General features: G+C 44.0%; 1 protein-coding gene across 9 annotated transcripts in view; it reads left to right on the top strand.

Moving 5' to 3' along the window:
• The window catches only part of ARHGAP40 (Rho GTPase activating protein 40), a 39,932-nt gene extending 36,367 nt beyond the window's left edge, over nt 1-3,565 (top strand). For all 9 annotated transcript variants that reach the window (XM_065031883.1, XM_021287883.2, XM_065031885.1 and 6 more), the window contains 2 exons: nt 474-529; nt 943-3,565. In XM_065031883.1, the coding sequence (XP_064887955.1) occupies nt 474-529; nt 943-1,049 (163 nt within the window). In that variant the 3' untranslated portion in view covers nt 1,050-3,565. The remainder of the gene's footprint in view (nt 1-473; nt 530-942) is intronic.
• Nucleotides 3,566-22,813: the final 19,248 nt, after the last annotated feature.

Below are 22,813 nucleotides of genomic sequence, written 5' to 3'. Positions count from 1 at the left end.
ATGTTAGGGCATCTCCTGAACTTGTCCCTGGGCAGGAGATGTCTAGATAAGGAGGGTGTATGGGAAATTGCCTGAATATGGGTCAGCTTGGTCGTATCTCACAAAAAAGCTGCTGAGATCTTGTGCAGATGAGCTTCTCTTGAACCTCCTCCTCAGTTCTGGAGGAACGCTACAAATGAACTTCAGTATTTACACCTGTTGTCTTCCTGTCAAACAATTAGTGTTTGCATGTAATGTGCTTCCAATACCAGTGAGGAATATCTGCCTTGTTTTCTTTTTCCCAATTTTGGGTGTCCTTTTCAACAGCTGTACTGTTCAGGAGGATCAGTAAGGACTCTGTACTATGTCCTATAGCTTTCTTGACCACTGCTGGCCTCTGAATCATAAGCAATTTTTGGGAAGAAACATTACCAAACCACGTAACTTACCTTTCTCAGAGCTTCGTTAACCTCAGTGTATTTTTCTTTCTTCAGTAACAACTCAATGGAGAGCACAAGCTTCCTCCTGTATGAAGTAGGAGGCAATATTGGTAAGTCTGGGTGGTAACTGAAAATAAGAACTCTCATATCCCTTTTTTATCTTAAGAGGGAGTTAAAAGAAAGGATGAGATTTGGAGGGGGCTCCAAAAGTTAGAAGACAAACGAACAAGTGTGGGTTAACCTCACCCATAGTAAACAGCACCTGTGCTAAACTTATCAGGTATTAGAGTACCTTTCCAAAAGTTCAAAGCTTGGGCTTGGTATGGTTTTAAGAAACTTACATTTATTTTAACATAAACAACTAACACTTTTCCAGATCTGTGGAAACGCTTCTGAATAGTTGTGATATTGAAATTAATGTCAACAAATACCAACTTTTAGGGGGGGGAAGACAAGACCAAACTAGCAACTATCAGACTAAGGATATAAGAAGTGCTTTTTTCTGAATCTCTTGTTTTGGTAGGTGAACGTTGCCTGGACCCAGACACTTACCTCTTAGACTTGTACCACATCAATCCCCATGCTGAGTGGATAATTAAGCAAAACCCATCTTATCCTCGGATGTTCTAAGGGAAGCATGAACAAAATGAAACATTTGGTTGAAGTTTTTGGAAAGCATGGAAAAGCTATTGAGCCGTTCCTGGTGTAGTTGCAGACTGGACAACGCTTGTGTCTTTGAAGGAAAACCAGTTTTATTTGCTACTTCCATGACAGCTGGCTGTGAGCGTACAGTAGCCAACATGCTAACAGGGGCATTGATAACAAGCAGCAATTTTCATGATGTAGCAGAATTTGTGTGTGGGGGTGCTTATTCTTAAACAAAATAGCCGCCCTGAAACAAACCCTGCAAACAAAGCTACGGTGATTGTGCAGCAAAGATGGAACGTAAGAGGAGAAGCGCCTTGAAAATGTAGAAGACATCTGTATCTTCTGGATTTGCTCTTTCTTTTGATCACATCCATGTTGTGGAGGAGAGACAGTCAAATGCTGCAGTGGTACTGGTGACATCCCTTTGGTAAGATCCACTATTGACTGTTGGACATTGCCAGAAGAAGTTGTGATCCTGGGTTTCACTACGATACTCTCACATTCTTTGAAGAATGCGAAAGGACGCTTCCAAAAAGGCCAGATGGGATGTGAAGCCAACATCCTATATTTAGTGACTATAGCTAAATACATATATGCAACACAAGTAAATAACATTCCTTGGAAAAAACTGTGGAATGGTTAGCAGCCTTTCAAATGTACAGTTCGATGGGAGAGATGCCAGTCCCATACAGCTCTGCTGGTAATGCAAAACAAATGTACAGGTTGCCATTGATGATGGAAAAGCATGGGTTTATTTTGCTGGACAACGTATATGTCAAGAGGTAACCAAGGAAATATTCTGAAGTTAATCTGAGGTTAGTAATCTGACCTGGCCATGTGAACTAAACTTCTTTTTGGAAGACTCTGTGTGAACATGTCTGTTCAAAACCAAAACCAGCCCCAGGATGTGCAGTGGCTGAACCAAGAACTCTGCCTGGACCTGGTCGCACAGTGGGTACCGAACTGAGCCTTCATTGCCTTGGCTGCACGTTTTTATCCCACTCAGCACAGTGTGATCACTGTGTCTGGAGAGAGGAGGGCAGAGCACGACACTTGCACCTCACATCACTGCGTACTTGGCATACAACCTCAGCTCAAGTTAGTCTGTACTCATGGAAGAGGAGTGCGGAAGTATTTTATTTCCCTTCCAGTGATGCTGTAATACCTCATGTGAGGGAACCTACTATGCAGTTACAGGGGGTGGAACATGCACCACTTCTGAAAATCCAGATGTCTTTTTTTACATAGTTTTTAAATACTGTTGGATATTTATTCATGTGGCAGAAGCAGGGCTGCCCTGCAGGTGTGTACTCAAAGTGTTTAATTTGCCGAGTCCTAACTGTACTAGTGACAATCTCCAGTATTATACCTTTTGTTTAACTGAATTTATTCCATTGCAGTCTGAACTTTCCCTCCTTTTTCCTTTTTTTTCCCCCAGCTTGATATGTAGCTCTCCCTATTCATTATCTCCGTGTCCTAATTTCTATGTAAGGGCACTTCACTTTGTGGTTTGTCTGTCTATGTGCTTAACTCTCTTTGTGGTTGAGATCCTTGAGGAACAGGTGAGCCATAGTTCATGTTCCTCCTGACCTCTTGTGAACACAACACTGTGTGAGTGGTGCTGATGGCTTGAAGTGATGCAGATGCACGGACTAGTGGGGCCATGTTCATAACTGTCTTTTAAAGAACCTGTAATAGAAACTTGCAGAAAACCCACCTCCCAAGCCTTGCCAGAACCCCAACATCAAGACTTGTTGAATTGCCTCTTTTTTATAGGGCTTAAAATGGGTGTAAAACAACCCGATTCTTGTCCTTGAGGATGGGTGATTTGTGTCTCTTGGGAGATCGAGCTGCTTTAAAATCGGGCATTAAAAATCAATGGTACCTATTCACTCATCACTTCTGGAAGTCTTTGTTGCAGTGATGGAGCTTGGCAAAGATAAATGCCAGAGATGCTATACTCTAAGAAATATCTGATACATAAAGGTATTGGTGGGAGAGAGAGAAGAACCTGTTCCTGCTCAAAGATGCTTAGAAAGCTGAACTGCATCCCTACAAATCACATAACAATGCATTTTTTTTTCCACCCCTCATATGCTGGATGTTTTATTAAACATTCCAGCTTCCATACATATGAGGGGGAAATGCTACATCGCTGCTTCCGTAAACAAGAAATGAGTGGGGTTTTTTTGAACACCAAGCAGTGTGAACCAGTGCTGTGGAAAACAAGGTTGGTGGGAGATTCTCATGAAACAAATATCAGTTCTCAAATATGAAATGTAAAAAGAAAAAAATCATCTATTTCCAGACGATGGATATGCTTTTCTATTTTTCTTTCCTAACTTTGTACCAAAAAGTATGTATGAAATTTTCAGTCACTGACGTGCAACCTGCTTTTGAATGCTGGCTTTTAATAACTTTTTAGGGTTTTTTCAAATTTTTGATTCTGTATTTAAAATTCATTTATTCAATGAAACAATAAAAATATAGTAAAAATCTCTCGGCTCCAGTTTCATTAGTGGCACAGTAAATGGTACCATGTCTGTGAATGCCAGTGGGATTTGCCTCGTGGCTGAAGAGAGATGTACCTGTGGTCTGAGTGAGCTTGGCAGGGCTTCCGTGTTACAGCTTCAGGAGAAGTTCCTCTTTGGAAGATCTTGCTGTGAAGGAGCGATCCCAGAGGAGGAAGAGAAGGTCCACATTGGGTTTAGAAAGCCCAGAGAAAGGTTTGGAGCTGGTGGCTTGAGTGGGGGCTGATGGTCTCTTTGTGAGCACCAAGGGTTAGTGAATTCTGAAGGAAGAAGAGCTGTCGTTAAAGATCTGAGCCTGAGGAAAGGCAGATGTCAGTGTCCCATGAAAACTCCCCTTCTCGGTTGAGCTGTGCTTGGTGGTGGACATGCTGGCAGGGCTAGACGAGTTGGCCAAGAATAACAGGAATCCAGTCTCAAACTGTGGATAAATTATGACTAATAATTTAGTGCTCAATAGTCAGTGATGAAACGTGGCATAAATCCACTGCTATTTGTTTAAAAAGAGCAATGACGGCAGCCTGTCCAGTACTACTGATAGAAAAGCAGGACTTGCTATCCTATCCAGAGACAAAAGAAAAGGGAGGAGAATCCAAGTGGCTTTAGAAAGCTTTCAGAGCATTTATCTGAGGAAAACACCAGTTTATCAAACTCATTTCACCCATTCATCTTCAGTAGTATCAAAGTGTTAATCTCTCCCATCCCCAAGGGCATTTTTTGATTGATCATTACACAGTTATCTCCCCCGCTCAGAACAACAGCCCGGGATTTATTCTGTATGCGGCTTGAAGCCGGGTGAGCTGAGATAACAGGATATAGTTTACAAGAACCTTGCAAAGGCTGGTTAAACATATATGGGGATGAAGTGGAACTGAAATACCACATATTAAAATAATAAGTAATCTTCAGGAAAAAAAATCTTTGCAGAAATATGGGATCTTCACAGGAACAAATGAAGCCTTAAGCCTTGGAGGGAAACGCCATAGGAAAACAACTGAAGGCACTTCCTGGATCAAAGTGAGTAAATGACAGCGAATTCTGTTGTAAACAAAATGCAGCTGCATTTGATTAAATGTATTTCTTTCCCCTAGTGCACTCCCCAATGTTGAAAACAAGACAAATGGCATCCATGCTTTTGGATGCTGAGAGAAAGGAACTTAAAAGTTCTCTCTGAATCCTGCTTGGTCTTGATTGCACACAAGGGTTGCTTATGTTGTCACCTTGGGGGAAATATAGGAGGCCATAGTTCAATACTTTAAGCTATTAGAAAAGAGAATTTGCAACTGCACTGACTGAGCAGCTGGGAAATGTCTGTGGCAGGATCAGTTCCTGTAGTCCTCCCCAGCCATCTCTACAAACTTGTATTGCTTTCTCCCCAGCACCCGGACCTGGGAGGATCCACTGAGCTCAAGGGGTTGCTACTTTTTTCCCCACACTTCTTTTCTGCTATCTAGCTTTACCCAAGGGTTGGTCTAATGAATGGAGTGAGGGGAGGAAATCCCTTTAATCCTTAGTTCTTAGAAGGCAACTTGAAGGAGTTATGTTTTCGCCTATCTGACCCCCTCAGTTGTCCCTACTTGCCTGGATGTTGAAGTTGAAGTTGAAGGAGTAATTGAATGAAGGAGTAATTAACCACTGGATAAAAGAGGAAGAAAACCAACAGAAATAGAGGGTGTAGGTGTACCTGTGGGGGTTATTTGTGGTTTTTTGTTTGTTTTGCAGGGTTTGGAAGTGATTCAGATGCACAGGACCTCTTCTGTCCTCCCCATGCTCATCCCAACCCTTGTTCTTGGCAGGCTGCACTAGAAGCCTGCTCCAGTGGTTCCCCATCCTTTGCAGGCTGAAAACCAAAGGCTGGTTTCCCTCACCTGCAGCTCTTGCCAGCCTGTCCTTTCTGTGCCAGGATCCTTCAGTACTGACTGTACTTTGTGTTGGTCCACGCATGTGGATGGATGCTCCAAGCTGTGTATGGGCTGCTGGGACTTGTGTTGGAACTGATCTTTTGAGCCTCACCCAGAGTTTTGAAAGTCCTGAGGAGTGTGGTTATACATAACCTGCCTGTGTTGCCTCCTAGCTCAGCTCTTTGTATGTGCCTAGTCAGTGCAGGTGGAGAAAGTTCCTCTTATCTGTGTTGATGACTCAGTAGTAAACCTTCTCTGGACACAAGAGGCAGTCAGAAAGTGGAATAATTGCCTTTTACTTATAACAAACGAGCAGAGCTGGCTCGGGGTTTCAAGAGAGACAATTAAAGATATTGCATTGTTTTCTTCAAAAGCAGAAATAGACCTGGGGGTTCCCTAATAGCCCTCCTGATTCTGTGCCGCGCTCTTGGAGCACGTTGTTGTGGGTTGCATTTATTATGAGCCACTTATTATCCCTAATTGTTTAGCAGGGGGGAGGTCTCTTACTAACAGGCGAATTTGTGACTTGATGAACATTCAGCTGTCTGTATTTAAGATAAAATTACTGTAATTAACAAATCGATCAACCCTACTTTCACTTTGCCTGGCTGGGACAGAACAAATGGGCTAAATGGGACCTATTTAGTACAGGGGCAGAGAAAGGGGTTTGCAGACCTCAGGATATACAGGCTTAAAGCTGCTTTCTTTTTTTTCTGCATGCTGCTTTTAATGGTAATGTCACATAATTGTCTCTTGTTAGATAATTCTATCTCCAACAAAAAACATGCATGCTGTGCTTTCTTCAGCTCAGCCCAGCAAGGCAGAGTCACAGAGGGTGAAGAGCCAGGTGGGTTGTTTTATAATAACTTAAACCTTGAGCAGGGTTGGGTTGGGTTCCCGAGGTCCTGTGCCTTCTTGTGACTCTAATCTGGTTGTTTGCACAACTTATGTCCTTGTTGAGAGCAAGATTAATCCCTCAGGTTGTCTTATGGTTGGCAGATGTTGCTCCATCTCCCCCAGCTGCTGCTCTTGGTGCCGCATTGCTAACCAAGGGTTTATGTCCTTCTGACCCTGGCTGAGCCTCCCAGCTCCCTGGTGTGGGAAGGACTTGTCCCCAGCTCTTCTTACAGGTAATTGGTACCTGCTAGCAGTTGCTCGTGTAGAAAAGAAATTTAAAGAACTGTTCTACAGCTGCAGTTTTACCCTGGATTTCTGGACAAGGCACCTGCACTAGATGGCATCTCTCAGGCCACACTGAGCATGTCCTGGGTGTGTTGAAATAGTCCAGGATGCAGAATAGTCTCTGGGCTTTTAATTCATGCCCTGACTTAGTTCACATTAGTTTCTTAATGAAAACCATGTGCTGTCTAGAAAGCATTTGGCTGCCAGGAATTGTCCCTTTTTGAGCTTTGAGCTCTGTCTGTGCTCTCTGGCAAGCTCACACTGCGTGTGGTGTCAGCCCATGCTCGCTGCCTAGTCACTCCAGGATTATACGGCACCCCTACGTGTCACTCTAAGGTGATCTCTTCACAGCAGACAGACTGGACGGCCAAGGAGTTGCTCTCCATTTTGCTGTATTCTGCTGCCCTGTACTATGTACTATTAAAGGGTAGACCTGCCATGGAAAAAGAAACCGGCTCTGGCCATCAGCATGAAGACAGGGTGAGTTACAAAGAGACATGGGGCTGTCCCTGTGGTTGACCTGATGAAGGGCAGATCTGGCAGTGATGGGGGGACAGAGTCTCCCAGTTACAAGGTGTGACTGCTCCAGCACCAGTTGCTCTTACAGGAGGACAAAGATTGTCTAGGGGGGAAGCTGGTGCTCCTTGCCTGTGATGGTAGCTCTTGCTGTGCCTGCTCATCTAGCAGAAGAGGGGTTTGCTTTACAGATGCTGTGTAAGAAAATCATGGTCAAATTTATTTCAACAGACTGATAACAAAGATATTTTTTAAGTGCTTCAAGGGACTGGAACTGCTTAACCTGGAGAGTCATCTTCATCCTGTCCCTTTTTGCATACCCTGGTGGGGAGGTTTATTCTTGCTGCATCCATACCCATGGGCAGGTGGGCAGCAGCTGTGGTGTGATAAAGATATTATGTGTGATGGATAAATGGGCACTAGAAGATGTCTGGGCTTGGTCCATAATGCCAATGGCTCAGTGTTTCAGAGGGCTTTGTCATCGCTGCCTTGTTCCACAGTGTGTGTGGCTGCCCTCCATTTTGAAGACTGGTTGCATCTTTTGGGCTTTTTGCCACTCTCCTCCAATCACATCCATTGCTCTTCATCGGGCATTTCCTCCATCCAGCTCTGCAGACATCCCTGGCTGGAGGGGATGTTGGGTCGCTGCTGTAACTGTCACATACATGCAAGGAAAACCCATGTTGAACCGTCAAAGGCAGAGCCAAGAGCATTTGAAAGCTTCATTAGCCGGGCTTTGTTCTGACGGTGCAGTCAGGCGGGGAAATAATGCCGTGAGTGTTATCAGCCATGTGCAGGAGGTGGTTGCGTAGCAACCCCGATTGGGGTACCGTGCTGCTTTTCCGAGAGTAAAAGAAACACTCATTTTCTTCAATTTAGAGGCATTTCAAACAGGAATTCATTATTGGTGAAGGATTCACTTAGGTTTTACATCTCCTAAAGAGATGGCAGGCAGTGTTGGCCTCGTTTTAGCATCGTGTAGGTGCAAACTCACAAGTTAAATGAACCTGAGACGATCTAGGTTTTTGTTTGTATTTTCAGCTGCTGTTTTTCATCCCTTTTTCCTGCTGGGGCTCAAAATGGGATGAGAACTGGAGATTTCATTGCTCTGTTCAGACCTGATGTAAAGGCATCTCTGGGGAGCCCTCCTTGGTACCATGTTGACTGTTACAGGTGAGAAGGGCGACTGTGTTCCCTCTTTCCTCTGAGCCCTCCTTAGAGAGTAAAGTGCAGAAAGGGGTTGGTTCTGCTACTGCATCTCTGTGCCAGGCTGGAAAAGCGGTCAGACTTCAGAGCCCCTTCAGATCTGCAGTACTGGTGAGGCTCTTAAGCACTGGATGTGATGGATAGGAAATAGGTTCACCAATGCACTTCTTGTCTGGAATCCTAGATGGTGAGATGTAGGTAAATTGAGACAATTCATATTGTTTTGAAGAGCAACATGATTAAGTGGCACAAGTAAGAAACAAGTGCCAGCCCTGAGGAGCAGGATTGCCAAGTGTGCAGGTAGGACAGGGCATCCCAGCATCTCCTGTCCTGCTGCAGCTCTGGCCATTTCACACAGAAGGGGCACAAATTGCCTTTTTAAACTTCAGCTTTGACACATGTTGTGTAGTAACAGCGGTGGGGTAGGGACAGTCCATTCTGAGAGAGGAACTGGGCTGCTGAGACATCATGTGGGCATTCCTAATGAATTGTCTAGGTTTGGTGACCGGGTACAGCACATTGTCCATGTGCTATTCATCCAGTCAATGGATATGCTTTTCCAAATAAACCTGCATGGATCGGATCACCTGCCCTTGTGCATCCCTCTCTGGGTGCCTAAGACAGGACTAGCACAGAAAGGGCACGCCTGAGTGCTACCAAGAGAAGACAGTAAATAGGGAATTAACAACTACAGAATATTTATTGTGCTTTTGCAGCTCTGTTCAGTAATGTGGAAATCACTTTTGTTCACCTGTGAATATCTGTATTGCCTGGGGGTGCAGGTAACAGCAGAAGGGTGCTGGTGTTGGCAGATATATTCAGGATCTGTGGTGAAAGAGACCTGATAAAACAAACATCCTCACTATAGTCTCATATACTGAGAAAGCGGAGGCATTTTCTTTCCCTGATTAGCCAGTGCATCAAGTGACAGCAAGTAGAAAGAATATTATTTGTATATTGTGAAACTCCTTTCTTGAATCTGTCCTCTCACTTCAGTCTTTCAATATTGAACAATAATACATCTTCCCATTAGCAATTCAGTTTGCAGGCTGATTCAGATTAACTTGGACTCTTGCTGTATTAAACACTTTAAGGAAAAACCATAGGATCTCAGGATGTTTATGAAAAGCAATTTCCTCAATGCCAGGCAGTTTAATAACTCTACAGCCATGGCATCCAGGCTCATTTATTTTAAGCTCTGTTTCCAAACTGTGACGGGTCAATAATAAATAAGGCAGTGTGGCAGATTTTGCATGGAAGAGAGCTCATTTCAAAGAAAAGAGCATAGGCAAGTTCAGTCAGGAGTGCAGAGAATAATGTGGCTCTCGGGTCTGCCGAATGAAAGGCTCGTTTAAGAAACAGAATCTTCTTCTAATCAATATTTCCCTGCTGAACTATTGGCAGCAAGCGAACATTCGGAGGTGTGTATGGAAGAAAGAAAAATTTGCTTCTCCCCCATCCAAACAGTTCTGTTTCTTGTAACAGTAACATTGTTCTTCTGCATGTTGGTTTGCTTTTTTCCTTAAATCAAGTTCGTGGTGGAGAGGGATATGTAGCCTCAGGCAGAGTTTTGCACCTGAGACCTCAGACCTATTCAAGCAATAAATACACACAGCACAGTGTGTTTCAAAGGACTTGTTGAAAATATTGGAAATCGGTATCTTGTAGGAAACAAAGTGAGTTAATACCATTTGTTGAAAACACCTTTTAGAAACCACGTGGGACCCCGAGCAGGTCAACTGGAATGTGTAACAACATTCACCAGTCTCCTGCTTCCCTCTGTGGGGATTCAAGCAGAAATGGTGTTGGCTTTCAGTTTTATTATCTCCTTTCGGAGCATGGGGTGTGCTGACGGACCAAGCTGAGTTGGTTTGCTTTGTGTCCTGCTCCACTTCTGGCAACTTTGGGCTCTCCTGCTCAGCAAGGTGTTTTCTTTGGCATCTGCCATGTTCTGAGTAGTAGGTTCAAAATGTAAGTAAGCCTTGAAAAGTTGGAACGGTCAGATTGTCGTTAATATACAGGGAGTGGGAAATCGGTTTCAGTTGGCAAAGTTTCCTTTCAGGTTACTCCTTGGTAGAAACACGTCCCCTTCCCTTCTCTGTGGAGTGCGAAATGCTGTGGATTGTTCCTTGTTGATCAAAATATTAAGCTTGCCTAAAGTGTTATCTATCTCACTAATATTTAAGATGTATCTGTTGGATAACTACGGTGAATAGTTGAGCAGGTAGGTTGTCCCTGCCATTCATTACAACCCACTGGGAGGTTTCTGTGTGGCTGATCAGGGAGGTGAATTGCCTCTGCTTTTATTTTGGTTGAATAATAAGTTTATAAATCAGGTGCCCAGCATGAATGTTTATTTAAGAGTCCTAACTTACTCATAATGTTCCTGAGTGTTCACTTATTAGAAGCTCACACTGTGAATCCCCAGGAATTCATGAGGTGTTTTGTGTATCCATGTACCTTAAATAAAGCCCACAAGCGCAGGCTGCAGGTCCTGGGTAGATGTGCTGCTTCTGAACAGGCTTCCCACGCTAATCTTCCCTTTCTAAAGCTTGGCTGAAAGAGCTGCACCAAAACCTTGGGGTCTTTTTCCTGCTGATGAACTTCCATGTGGATTTCTTAATTGAAACAGGGGTTGTGGAGTCTCCTCTGGAGACATTAAAAACCTTCCTGGATGCATTACCTGTGCCATCTGCTCTGGTTGAACCTGCTTTAGCAGGTGGATTGGACTGGATGATCTCCAGAGGTCCCTTCTAACTCCAACCATTCTGTTCAGTGGTGGCCAGGGTGACACTGGACCTATGGGTGGCACTGTCTCCCGTGGCTTTGTGGATAATAGTGTGAGCAAATCCAAAAATATGTCCATAAGAGCTAATGAGGAATTTTAGTTAGGTCCATCGCTGCACGTTCCTGACTTTAATCTATGCTGTCACCTGTGATCTGCCTGTGACACTTGGTGTCTCATTACCCTACAACCATAAGTACCTACAAGCGCTGTCTCTCAGCGCTGTAAGGCTGCTGCTGAAATCAAGACCTGGATCTTTAAAGAAACAAATCCCTAACTCCTGACCTTCTGAGAAAGGTCAGACATAAAAATATCTTCACCCCCACCTTCTTCCTCCCCTCTGTCCTGAAGCCCATGGTCTCTGTGACCCAACGAATCAGGACTCTTGGCACAGCATCTCTGCCATCAGTGCTACAGCTGGCAGGCTAATGAGACGGAAATATAATTCATCTTGAAGCCCCATCCCCTCTATCGCTCCTGCTCAGTGCACATGGTTCCTCCTGTTCTGTCCATGCTGTCTTGGGTATGGACATATGCGTGTGTGAATACCTACAGCAGGATGCAGATGTGATGCACAGGGGCAAATATTGCTTATTTGGTGGTTAAAGGATTTTATTTCTTTTTTAAAAGCTACCGTGACAAATTGAATCCTACAGCCTGCTTGCACTGGCAAGGATTAAATGGGAAGAATGTATTATGCCTTGTCCTCTCGCAGTCTTGTCCGCAAGGATGTCTCTGCTCTCAGAGCCATTTCTGAGTCACCACGGATGAGTCTGGCTGCAGGGGACTGACCGAGCGCAGCACGGGCCCGGGGCTGCATCGCAGGATGCCGTGAAGGGATGCCGCTCTTACATCAGGCGACCAGGAGCATCTGACTGCTGCTTGGCTGCTTTTTTTATTCCTTTGATTTACAGTCATTCTGCCAGTGTGTGGGGATGCATTTTGCTTAGAAATGCTACTTACAGATTCATAAAGAGAAAGAATTTTAATCTAAATTTTTTGCAGTATTTTCAGGCATTTTGTGGGTGCTGATTGTTGTTGTTGTTCATGCTTTGGCTCACATGTGCTTTGCTCTCTATCCTGATTTGGATGGATACGACTTCTTTGCCTTTCCTTCCCAAATATCCTGTCTACTGAAGGCTGAAGAAAACTTCTGTCTGAAAAACTTTGCCTGATTTCAGGCTTCCATGCCTTAATCTCTGGTCAGGTAGCTGGGAAAATAGGCAGAAAAGATAGAGAAAGCAGATAGTGTACCAGTTCTAACAGTATTCGGCTCTGGTGGTGACATCCCAGCTGCTTCCAATCTCTACCCTGTTAGAAAACCCATTTCCATGATGATAATCGTTTGACAGCTTTTAATCTTCTAGTGTAGATGTGACAAAATAGTTTCATAATCTGTTTCTGTGCATTAGGCTGCTCACTTCTATTCCTGGAGATCCGTGGCCGACTAATGTATGGCTTAGTCTGATGGTATGTGACACAACCACATCAGCTTGTGCTGCTTAAGTGAAAGGGCTGTCGTGTTACAGCAAATGCGTCCTGAAAGCGGGTGTGTTGTAAATGCGTTGTCGTGATTTAGTTGGAAACCTGAAGCAAAAAGTCACAAAAAACCTGTGGATAGCAACCTGAAAAACTTTTGTATTATACATGGTAAACAGAAGTCACTGAGTTTGTGTAGTAACCAGGGAAAGAGCAGAGGGGTGATGTTCCCCATGCTGTCTGCAACGTGACCGCTCTTGGTGGTGTTGGAGGGATCTGTGGGCTTCAAACCGAAAATAAGAAACGGTGGCTCACTCCCACTCCGAAGGGGTGCAGAGCAGCAGGCAATCGTGTGCTCCCCTCTGTCACAAACAATGCCAGTTACTCCAGAAACCCCCAGAGAGGTTTCTATGAGTCATTTGTGGGAGGCGAAAGTACAGGGATAATAGGGAGCAATCTGAGCCTTGTGTCGTCTGAGGTGTGCTTTGCTGCAAAACTTGTGGGAAGGAGATAAAGCATTAAAATCTAACAAAACTGCGTCAAGAGGAGTGTGGGGAACATCTGATTGTACATCTGAACGTGTCATTTTAACTTGCACTCATGGTCATTTGACTCTGCATGTACATCTATTTACTCTAACAGTACACTAATTTGGTCTTGTCAAAGCTGAATGAAAGAATGGTCAGACACTTATCCAGAGTAAGTGTCTACATGTTCACTCATTCCTAATTGACCAAGTGTGTTTAATTAAAAAGAAGTAATTTCAATAGGTCTCAATGTATAGACAGCTTAAAATGAAGGTGAAACGTGGTTGATATAAAATCAATATCATGATCAGTGTTTGAATTTATTTCTGGGAAGTGGCAGTGAGACCTATGGGGAAAAATGGCAAAAAGCCTTTTTCTCTTGAGATAGAATCAGATGAATCAAGAATGTTGGTAGAAAAAAAAGTAATTTCCAATTGTGCCTAATGGATCTACTAAAAAGTCTGTGAAAATGTGTGCACGGAAGGCTTTGACAAAGAATTTAACAGTTGTTTTACTAATAGTAACAATACTCAGATGTAGGCAAAGATGGAAACAAGTCCAAAGCTGAGTCTAGATATAAGTCCTGTCATTTATCATCTGTGTTGTTTTAGAAATAAGGAATGACTGGCATACATGCTTAATTCAAACTAAATAGCCTATAAAACAAGTTCCCCAAGGCTAATAATAATAATATCAGGAGAAATGAATATAAGGATGATTGAATACAGGATACACTGAAGAGTGAATATGGAATATAGATACATATCACGCTGGCAAGAACGGGCTGGTGTTTATGGTATGCTCGGAAGTCCAATCCATCATCTGACCAGAGGATGTAATGCAGTTAGAATCAAAAAAGATGCCTCTGTTCGAAGCAATACATGCAAGTTATAAACTAGCAAATTCAAATAATCAATCAAAAGCAGCAAGCGGGCGAAAGTAGAATATCATCAAGCAATAATTCAGATCACAGCTGTGATTATGAACAATAACCTTAAATCTCCTATTTAATTAATATTAAGCTTCTGACAACCCCTAGGATAGGGCACACAAACCTTCCTAGGCTAATGTGATAATAATAAGAGAAAATGTTATGTTCCTTAGATATTTCAGAAAGTGAATTAGCCATTCATTGAAAGGTTTCAGATCTGTGTGTACAAACAGTGTTCCCTTTACCCAAAAGCTGGTCAGGCAAAGGCTGGTTGGCTGGGATCAAGCATCCCTTGCCAGAGACCCCCAGGTCACACTGGGGCAATAGGCTCAGTTTCCCGGTCACCTTTGGGGTCCCTCTTTTGGTACTGATCCATAACTGCTGTGTATCTCAGTCTTTTCTGCTCCCCAAGGAAGAAGAAAAATCATCTGTATGACCCTCCTGAGCAAGACTGGCCTCAGCAGCTCCTTGTCCAAGGCTGGTGGCTGAAATTTGGCTGCCTTAGTGCAGGATGAAGGTGCCCAACTCCAGCATCCAGCTTCAGAGATGATAATCTAGTAACCTCAGTAGCCAAATACACATGTAGAGAAGTGGCTCACACCTGCTTCCACAGCCTGGATGTCCATACACATGCAGATCTAAAAAACAGAGCTTTTTCTAGGTGCGTGCACTGGCTGCAGCGAAATATATCTTTGTAGTAAGTGTGTAGGTTTGCATCATTAATGGAGAGACTGTGATTTGCGATTCTGGGAATCAAGCAGCTTCCATCACCTTCCCCTGTTTTGTGAGTGTGTGTGTGTGGTAAATGACCTTTGGAATGAAAATATTAACAGAAAAGGAAAACATGATTGTAATTTATGAAATGTTAGCCCAGATGCCTCTAGGGGGGAACAGACCTTTCAGTCATGCAAGCTGATACATCGCTGGGGTCCCGGCATTGACACAGGTGCATTTAAAGAGTCAATTACGGGGAAGCTGTGTATTTACATAGCCTGGATTAATTTCGTGTTTTGGCAACTTTCTTTTTAAACACTCAAGACTACTGATATTGCTTAAAGAGTTTGCTCGTTCAGAAAGTAGTGGAGAAGGTACCAGAGGAAAGAGGTGAAGCACAGACCTCTGGTAACAAAATGTTTATGTGGATGTGGGATGGATTAAGCATCAGGCTGAGCAGTCAGGGCACAGGCTGGAGGAACCCTTGGATATGGGCTCTTGGATGGAAATGGTGTTGGAAAATGGCTGCAGATAATTGCCAAATTTCTAGGAATAATATCTGACAGAGAATAGAGAAAGTGGGTACTCTCCTGGCAGTTGCTTTGTGCAATTCAATTTTCTGGGTAGAAGCCACGGGTTTCTGTGGTTGTTATTGGCCAGGAGCTTCCATGCAGAGCTATAAAAACCTTTGAAGACTCTCTTTGAACTTTGAGGCAGATCAGTGCGAAATGGAACAGGGGAAAATTGTTTATTGCTGAAGAAAATACAGCGCTGTGAATAATAAGGAAGAAAACGCAGCTGAGGGCTCAAATTGAATGCCTATTATGCCTATGATTAAAGATAATGTGCTAGGAAAAGGGGATTACAGAAGGGTTTCTGTGCTAGGTCGGATGGCTAAAAACGCAGTGATTGTGGCTGCCGAGCCCTCATTGGCCTGGGCTTGATATCTAAATTATAGGGCTGCTACACAGAAATGAGCTTGATTCCCTGTCTGAAAGGCAGAGCCCTCTGCTGCCCAGCTGGCCGGGGGAGCCTGGTCCTGCTTGAGGATTGGAAACCCTCGGTCTCTTTATTTTCTTTGACAACTAAGGGTTTGTTGTGCCTTGCATGACTGAGGAGCAGTCTGTGAGACTAGGGCTTGAATTATCAGCATTGTTGTTTTCCTCGAAAATCTCAGAAACACCACGTCAAAGGAAGGGGAAGAAACCAAATCTGACTCAGCTCAGATCCTCCCCTGGCAGGACGGGTGAGCAGAGCTGTGTGTTGAGTGAATGGGCTGAGGCTGATGATTTCTAAGGGCTGGACTTCATTTTGTTTTATTATAAATGCCATTCCAACCTTGAACACATCACTGGCCCTCTCACCATCTCCATTAGCATGTCTAGAATAGGATAATAGTATTCCTTTGGTGTATTTTGGTCCATGCAGATTATAAGATGTTTTGCAGGAGTATACGTGTATATAAAGGGATGTCAGATTTGGTTAAACCTTCTGGTCTGGAGTAAAATACAATAGTGTGTACAACACCCATGGAAGGAAACTCAAGAAGTGATAGAGACCTCTTCACAGACATCTGGAAACCACCAGCAGGTACTCTGCACCCCTGTGCAGTGGTGCGGGTATACAAATAAACTGTTCATTTTACTTTAAAACTTCACACTAAAGCTTTTTTTTAGGAGGCCACAAAAATCAAATGTGTATAGGTCCTTCCAATCACCTACACTCCTGTGTAGACTTTCTGACAGCTCATAAGTGACTACTTTGTTTTAAAACTGATTTTTTTTTTGTTGTTTTAATGAAGTCTGTGTCTGTTTATTGATAAGCATAATGTATGGGGAGGCAGTGCAAGATTTATGGTATTTTCAACAACAAACTTGCATGTTTTTAAGTAGCTAAGTTTGTAAGTGACGACTGAGTTGTTGTTATTTGGCAAACTTAATTACATTTGAAATTGATCTGGACTTGAATTTGGAAGACGCTACTTTCTGTTTTAAATAGAATTGTTTTCCATAGGGATAGGAATAAGATTTCAGTGACATGTTTTTGTTTAGTAAGCTCAAGGCACTTTTTACAAATCTCAGAACCATTCAGCATCACAAGTTGTTTTCTCTGGAAAATCTTTCTTGCTCTTGTATCCTCAGCCCCCATGAGCCTTGATCTGGGAATTGCTGCTATCAGCTGCCTGCAGGGTTCTGCTCCCGGCTTATCTGCTCGCGACACAGAAAGGACACGGTCAACTGCTCATGGGCCTCGAGCCCCCGCATCTCCCAGAAACATCACCAGTATCTGCAGGGTCCCCTCATCTTCCCTTCTCATCTTATCGAGGGAGCGGGGGGGAGCATCCTTTGCCGTCTGCAATTTCCCTAAGTTTTAAAACTGAAACACAATTGATTATGCTTATTAAGTTGCTATGACATTTATCTGAACCTTATTTTTAAGCATGGAGCTACTTAAATTTGGAGTTATGGGGCACACGGTTATCTGCTTAGTCTTCAGACGTGAAGGTCAGATCTCTCTCTGGCACCAGTAGTACCAGTTTGTACCATGGCACTGGGTGGTGTAGCACTGCTTCCACTCTGGCTTTGTCACCGCTTTAGAGGATGTGCTGCAAATCCCGTTCCCTTGGAGCCCCAGGCTGGTTGTTGGCTGCTTGGTGGCACCTCTGGGTCACCCTCCCTGTTAGTGCCTATTTGGTGAGCTGGCTGTGGGGTGTGGGTGCCCCACAGGGCTTGGTCAGCACGTCTGCAGGTGCCAAGGGTCCGATATGACAAACTGTGATTCCTCAGCCAAGGACAAGAGTGAAGATGCTGTAGCAAGAACCATCTCTTCTGCAGAAGAACGGGACAAATTGTTGTTTGGTCCATCACCAGGCAGGTATTTTGAACTGGAGTATCTAACCTGTGCTAACCGCACCCTTTCAAGCCTCTATTGACCTTGATGTTCCTTGAATTATTTAGTTTAAAAACCCACACAAACAAAACCCGTCTTTTCTTGCAGTCTTCCTATTGCCACTCCTATTTCTTCTGCTGCTCTGGCTGCCTTTGCCTGGGACTTTAATATCACAGTTGTCATCAGTTTAACAAAATGGGGTAGGAATAGTGAGTGTTCCTGCAAGAGCGTGGGTGCAGAAGAGGATTTGGGGTCCTGGGGACTGGAGGTATCAGGAGAGAGGCTGGATGATGAACTTAAGCCTGTGTTTGGTGTTTCTGTGATTTTTTTACTGAAAAATCAGGTAATATGTGCAGGCTAAACCTCCAGCTCTAAGTTGTGTGCAACTTTTACTGGTTTTAAAGGTGGAAAAATGATTGAGTCAGAAGGTGCATCCCATGGTGTTGGGCTGCAGAGGCTCCAGGCACTGGTGACCAGTGCAGCGCTGGTGCAGTGTGGTTGGAGAGCTGTGTTTGGGTGATGCTCAGCTCCATAGTGAGGATGAGGCAATGACATCTGCATGTTTTACAGCTTTCGTCTGACTGGTTCCTATGAATTTTCCAATGTGCCTTTGTGGCTAACCGTGCGGTTGAGCCAGGCTGTGCTGGACCCCAACCTCCACCCTTCCGTGTCTTGTTATTTAATGTTAGCAAACAAGGTCAAAGGTACGATAACTCCCCCCTCCTTTTTTTTCACAGCTCTCCTGCTGTAATTTTTTAAGAGCCAGTCATGTGTGGGATCAGGCAAAGGTTAAATTGCAAGGTTTTCTTAACCAAGGTAAGGTTTGACTCCTAGCCCGAGGCAGGGGTATCTAACCCGAGCTGTTATATTGCTTGTTAGATTCTGTTTTTTCATAGGCAAAACATATTGACAGCATAACCTCACTGTCCCTGTTTGCTGCAGGAAGTGATGGATTTTAGTCAATTTGTGTAAACCTGATCTAACGCATCCTGGTAACATGTCATCCATAACCCTCCCAACATCACCCAAAGAATGGGTGACACTGTACATTTTTACTGAGCTATACCAGGAAAAAGTGGTTTGTCTCTCTGCATCTAGTATCTGGTGAGTGTGAACTGATGATTATTAGGTGTCTTTTCAGACTGATGCCACTGCAGATGAACAAGACTTGTGTTTTTTGTGTGTGTATACAGGGCACAGAGCTGACTTGTGACGTGGCCATGAGTGCTGACCAGTTGCTTCTGCTTTGTAAGGGAATTGAGAAAACTTAATTTCCATTACGTAAGTTCACCTGCACTCAAATTTATACAAATGCAACCTGAAGGCAAGTTGCTGAAAGCACCTTAAGTGGCAGGTCTGCTCAGGTGTGCTGATGAACTGCAGGGAACCTGTAACAGAACAACAGGCTGGTCCTGAGAAGCCTTACTTCATATGGCTTTTGATAGGAAAAGAAAATGAAGCTGCAGCACCAAAAATTGCATTAAAACCATGATGTAGGACCATCCATATGGACCATCTGGCAGACCCGACCGAATTGCTGAGCCTGCAGGGCTCTGTGTCAGCGACACGTGGAGGGAAACCATGCGTGAACAAAAGCATTGCTCATTTTATCAGCGGGAACAGTGCTTAAATGTGAGAAAGGTTTTTATAGTGACAGTCATCTTCTATGAAATCTATGGTAGTTAATTTTTCTTCATGGTGATATAGACAGATGTACTGTGCTTTTCTTGACCCTGTGTAGATGCTGTGTACTCCATTTCTGGCCCCTTGTCTGGTGATGGAGGTAGTGGTTTCTCTACCCAATCCTCACAGATTTCCCTAATTTAGTTTAGTTTTGTAACCAAGGAGGAAAATCGCAAGAAGTCCAACAATGTTCTGAAGTTTCAAATGTTCTTTGAGATGTGGCTCAACAGAACCGCATCCTAACGGCTGTTCTCTTTCTGCCTATTCCTTCCAGTCTGGCTAATATAGGTCTGACTAATATGCTCATAAAAGAAATATTTTGGTAATCAGTCCTCACATACTGTTACAGGATAACTCCAAGCTTCTTTAAAAAGTCATAAACCCCATTTTTGTGATGAGTGCTGTACCAAAATATGGGCCATGGTACAGCCGCAACAGATGGGAGTGAAAGCTCCTCCATAACCACCTTCTAGGTGACTCAGTGCCTTCTGATTGCCAAATTAAAATACCTGGGACTCAAAGGATCTGGAATTTAAGCCGTATTAAAGCTTTCAGCATCTAAGGTGAATTTTGGAAGAAAGTATAGTTGACCTTCCCTCCCATGGACTGGTTATTACTCCGGTGTCTGTACAACATATGCCCCTGCAGACAGAAAACAATCTTTGCTTTCACATCAGGATTCAGATAAACAAAGGCATCGTCAGCTACCCCCTGAGAAGCTGGGCTGTAATTGAGGTTATTAGCTTTGCTATTTTTCAGAGCGTGGAGCAGGCTGGCGAGCAGCCAACCCCTCCTTGAGCTGACAGCATCTCCGCTGCTCCACAACCGCTGCATTAAACGCCTCCCGAATCCCCACCGGCCCCCACCTCCTCTGCTCCCCTCCCCTGGCTGCCGACCCCCTGCTCACCAGGGAGCTTTCGAAATGGCAGCGTGTCTGGTTAAAAATAGAATGAAATTTTAATGACTGCAAAACATCCCCTTTTCCACCCCACTGCCCTCTGGAGGAGGAGAAGGTTGGGAAGTTGGAATGTCCAAGGGGTGAATGTCTCTCACCTGCTTTACTAGAGGTGTAGGGGTAGGGAGGAGAAAATAAATAGAACAGGTATTTTAATTAATGATTTTAAAAAAATTATTAACAACTTTTAGTGTCACGGATGGAGAAAAGTGGCCAGGGAATAATTTGTTTTACTTGGTAGTGACATACACAGGCAATCATCTCAGCTCATATGGTTGTGGTGCAACTGGTGCCTGAATACCAAACCCCTTTTGGGGCTCTGACCAGCACTACCAAATCTGCCCAAGCCCTGGGACAGCAGGAGAGCCTGACTGGCAGAAGGCAGAAACCTCTGAGCACCAAATGCTCATCATCAGAGATTTATGGTGGACTCTCATCATCTGAAAATCAGAGCCACCACACTGGCTGGCATCCCTGGACCTCACAACTGGTTTTCAGGGGAGCTCAGTGCTGTGGTGGCCAGCAGATTCTGATCAATCAGTCTGCTCGGTGTGCTCAGTCTAGATTGAATTTGTCACTTTTCCCCAATTACGCCCTTGGGAAAACACGGTGTTATAGCACTTGGTGTTTGTGTTCACCTGAGCACAGTGCTGAACCACTGCTCTGCTCCAGGGACCGCTGTGCTCTGACATCTCCCAGCCTTTCTCCCAGTAGTGTTCTGTGACCTATTTAATCATTGCTAAAATAAATTAATTGGAGACATTGGGTTAAACTGTAAATCAATAGTAAGGCAACACATGGTCCCACTACCAAGATGGGGACCAGGAGGCAAAATAAACAGAGATGTTACCATCATTGTAGAGTTTACTGATGGAAGAAGTTGCCTCGGCAGCAGAGCTCTGCAACGAGCTTCCATAGAATCATAGAATAATTTTGGTTAAAAGAGACCTTTAAAATAATTGAGTCCAACTGTAAACCTAACGCTGGCACTAAACCATGTCCCTAAGAACCTCATCTGTGTGTCTTTTAAACCCCTCCAGGGATGGAGACTCCACCACTGCCCTGAGCAGCCTGTTCCAATGCCCCACAGCCCTTTCTGTGAGTAAATTTTTCCCAATATCCACTCTAAACCTTTCCTGGCACAACTTGAGGCTGTTTCCTCTCATCCTATCACTTGCTACTTGGGAGAAGAGACCAACACCAACCTCACTACAACCTCCTTTTTAGGTAGTTGTAGAGCATATGTGAAACCCTCCTTCAGTTATAGACTACTGTGGAATCCTTCTGGAGATTTTCAAACTCCAGAACTTTCTGCTAAAAAGCCCTTTCCCTGCCTCTATGTCCTTGCTCTAAAAGCTGCAGAAAGACTCAACCCAGGACCATTTGTCCCAGGGAATTATCATGGAGCTGGTTCTGTCTCCCACCCCATTGGCTCCTGTGGCAGAGCTGGTGGGATCCCAGGGCCAGGATGGGGTGGCCAGGGGTGAGTTAAGATGAGTCACCCCAAGAACTGCGTCTATCACATGAAATCTCATCCTGGCAGCTGCTGGGGGACTGTGGGGAGTCCCAGAGGTCCCCCAGCTTCTGCAGCCGCTGCTCTGCCAGGTACGTGCTGGCACATTTGGAGCACACGGGGTGGCACAAGCCCCCCCCACGCCTCGCTGCCCTGTGGGGAGCTGCAATCCCATCGCCCTGCTGGGATTCCCCTCCTTTCTCTACTAAAACCCCGTGATCAGCAATCACTTTTTTTCATCCTCTGTTTGCTCACAATCAGAAAAGATAAAGCCACCGTTGTTATTTTTATCCCCTCTGTGACTTTATAGATTAATGTGACATTTCTGACTGCTGCAGTTTAATGAGGAAAACGAGGTATCGGCAACTAGAAATTAGTGATGGGTCCTTTACAAATGTCTGGACACCTAAAAATAGCTGCGGAAGACAGTGCTGCTTGTACGTTTTAAGCAAAAGAACAAGCAAAGCGAGCTTTCCCAGAAATGCTTGAGGGAAGAGCAGATTTTTCGTTTAAGGCTGTTTTGTTTAATTGGATAATATGATTAAATATATAGGTTATGTGAGGACCTGATGCAATCCCCTTTAGAAACTGTGGCATATACATGAAAATGGCATAACAACCAATTGTATGTGAGGGATAGTTACAATAAATGCTATTCTTGACGCAATTGCTCTGGAGAAATTAGTGGCAGATGCGTTATTTGGATAAAAGGGCTATTTTCTGCCAGATGAATCTGTTTATGAAAATGAATTGTCCTTTGCCAAAATAATTTAGTAAGCCTGAGTCATTGATAACTGGGTATTTTGTTTGAATTTCCTTGTTTTATTTATCCTATGCTTGGTTTATGAGTATATATGCCAAATGTACGTACTCCTGCAATGGCTCTGCTGTGTGAATAGATCTACGTGAAAGCCACAGAAGCTGCTATTAGATCCCC

This window comes from Columba livia, chromosome 16 (assembly GCF_036013475.1).
Source record: "Columba livia isolate bColLiv1 breed racing homer chromosome 16, bColLiv1.pat.W.v2, whole genome shotgun sequence".
Lineage (NCBI taxonomy): Eukaryota > Metazoa > Chordata > Aves > Columbiformes > Columbidae > Columba > Columba livia.
Note: the sequence above shows the minus strand (reverse complement) of the source record. Positions and strands in the feature narration are given on the sequence as shown.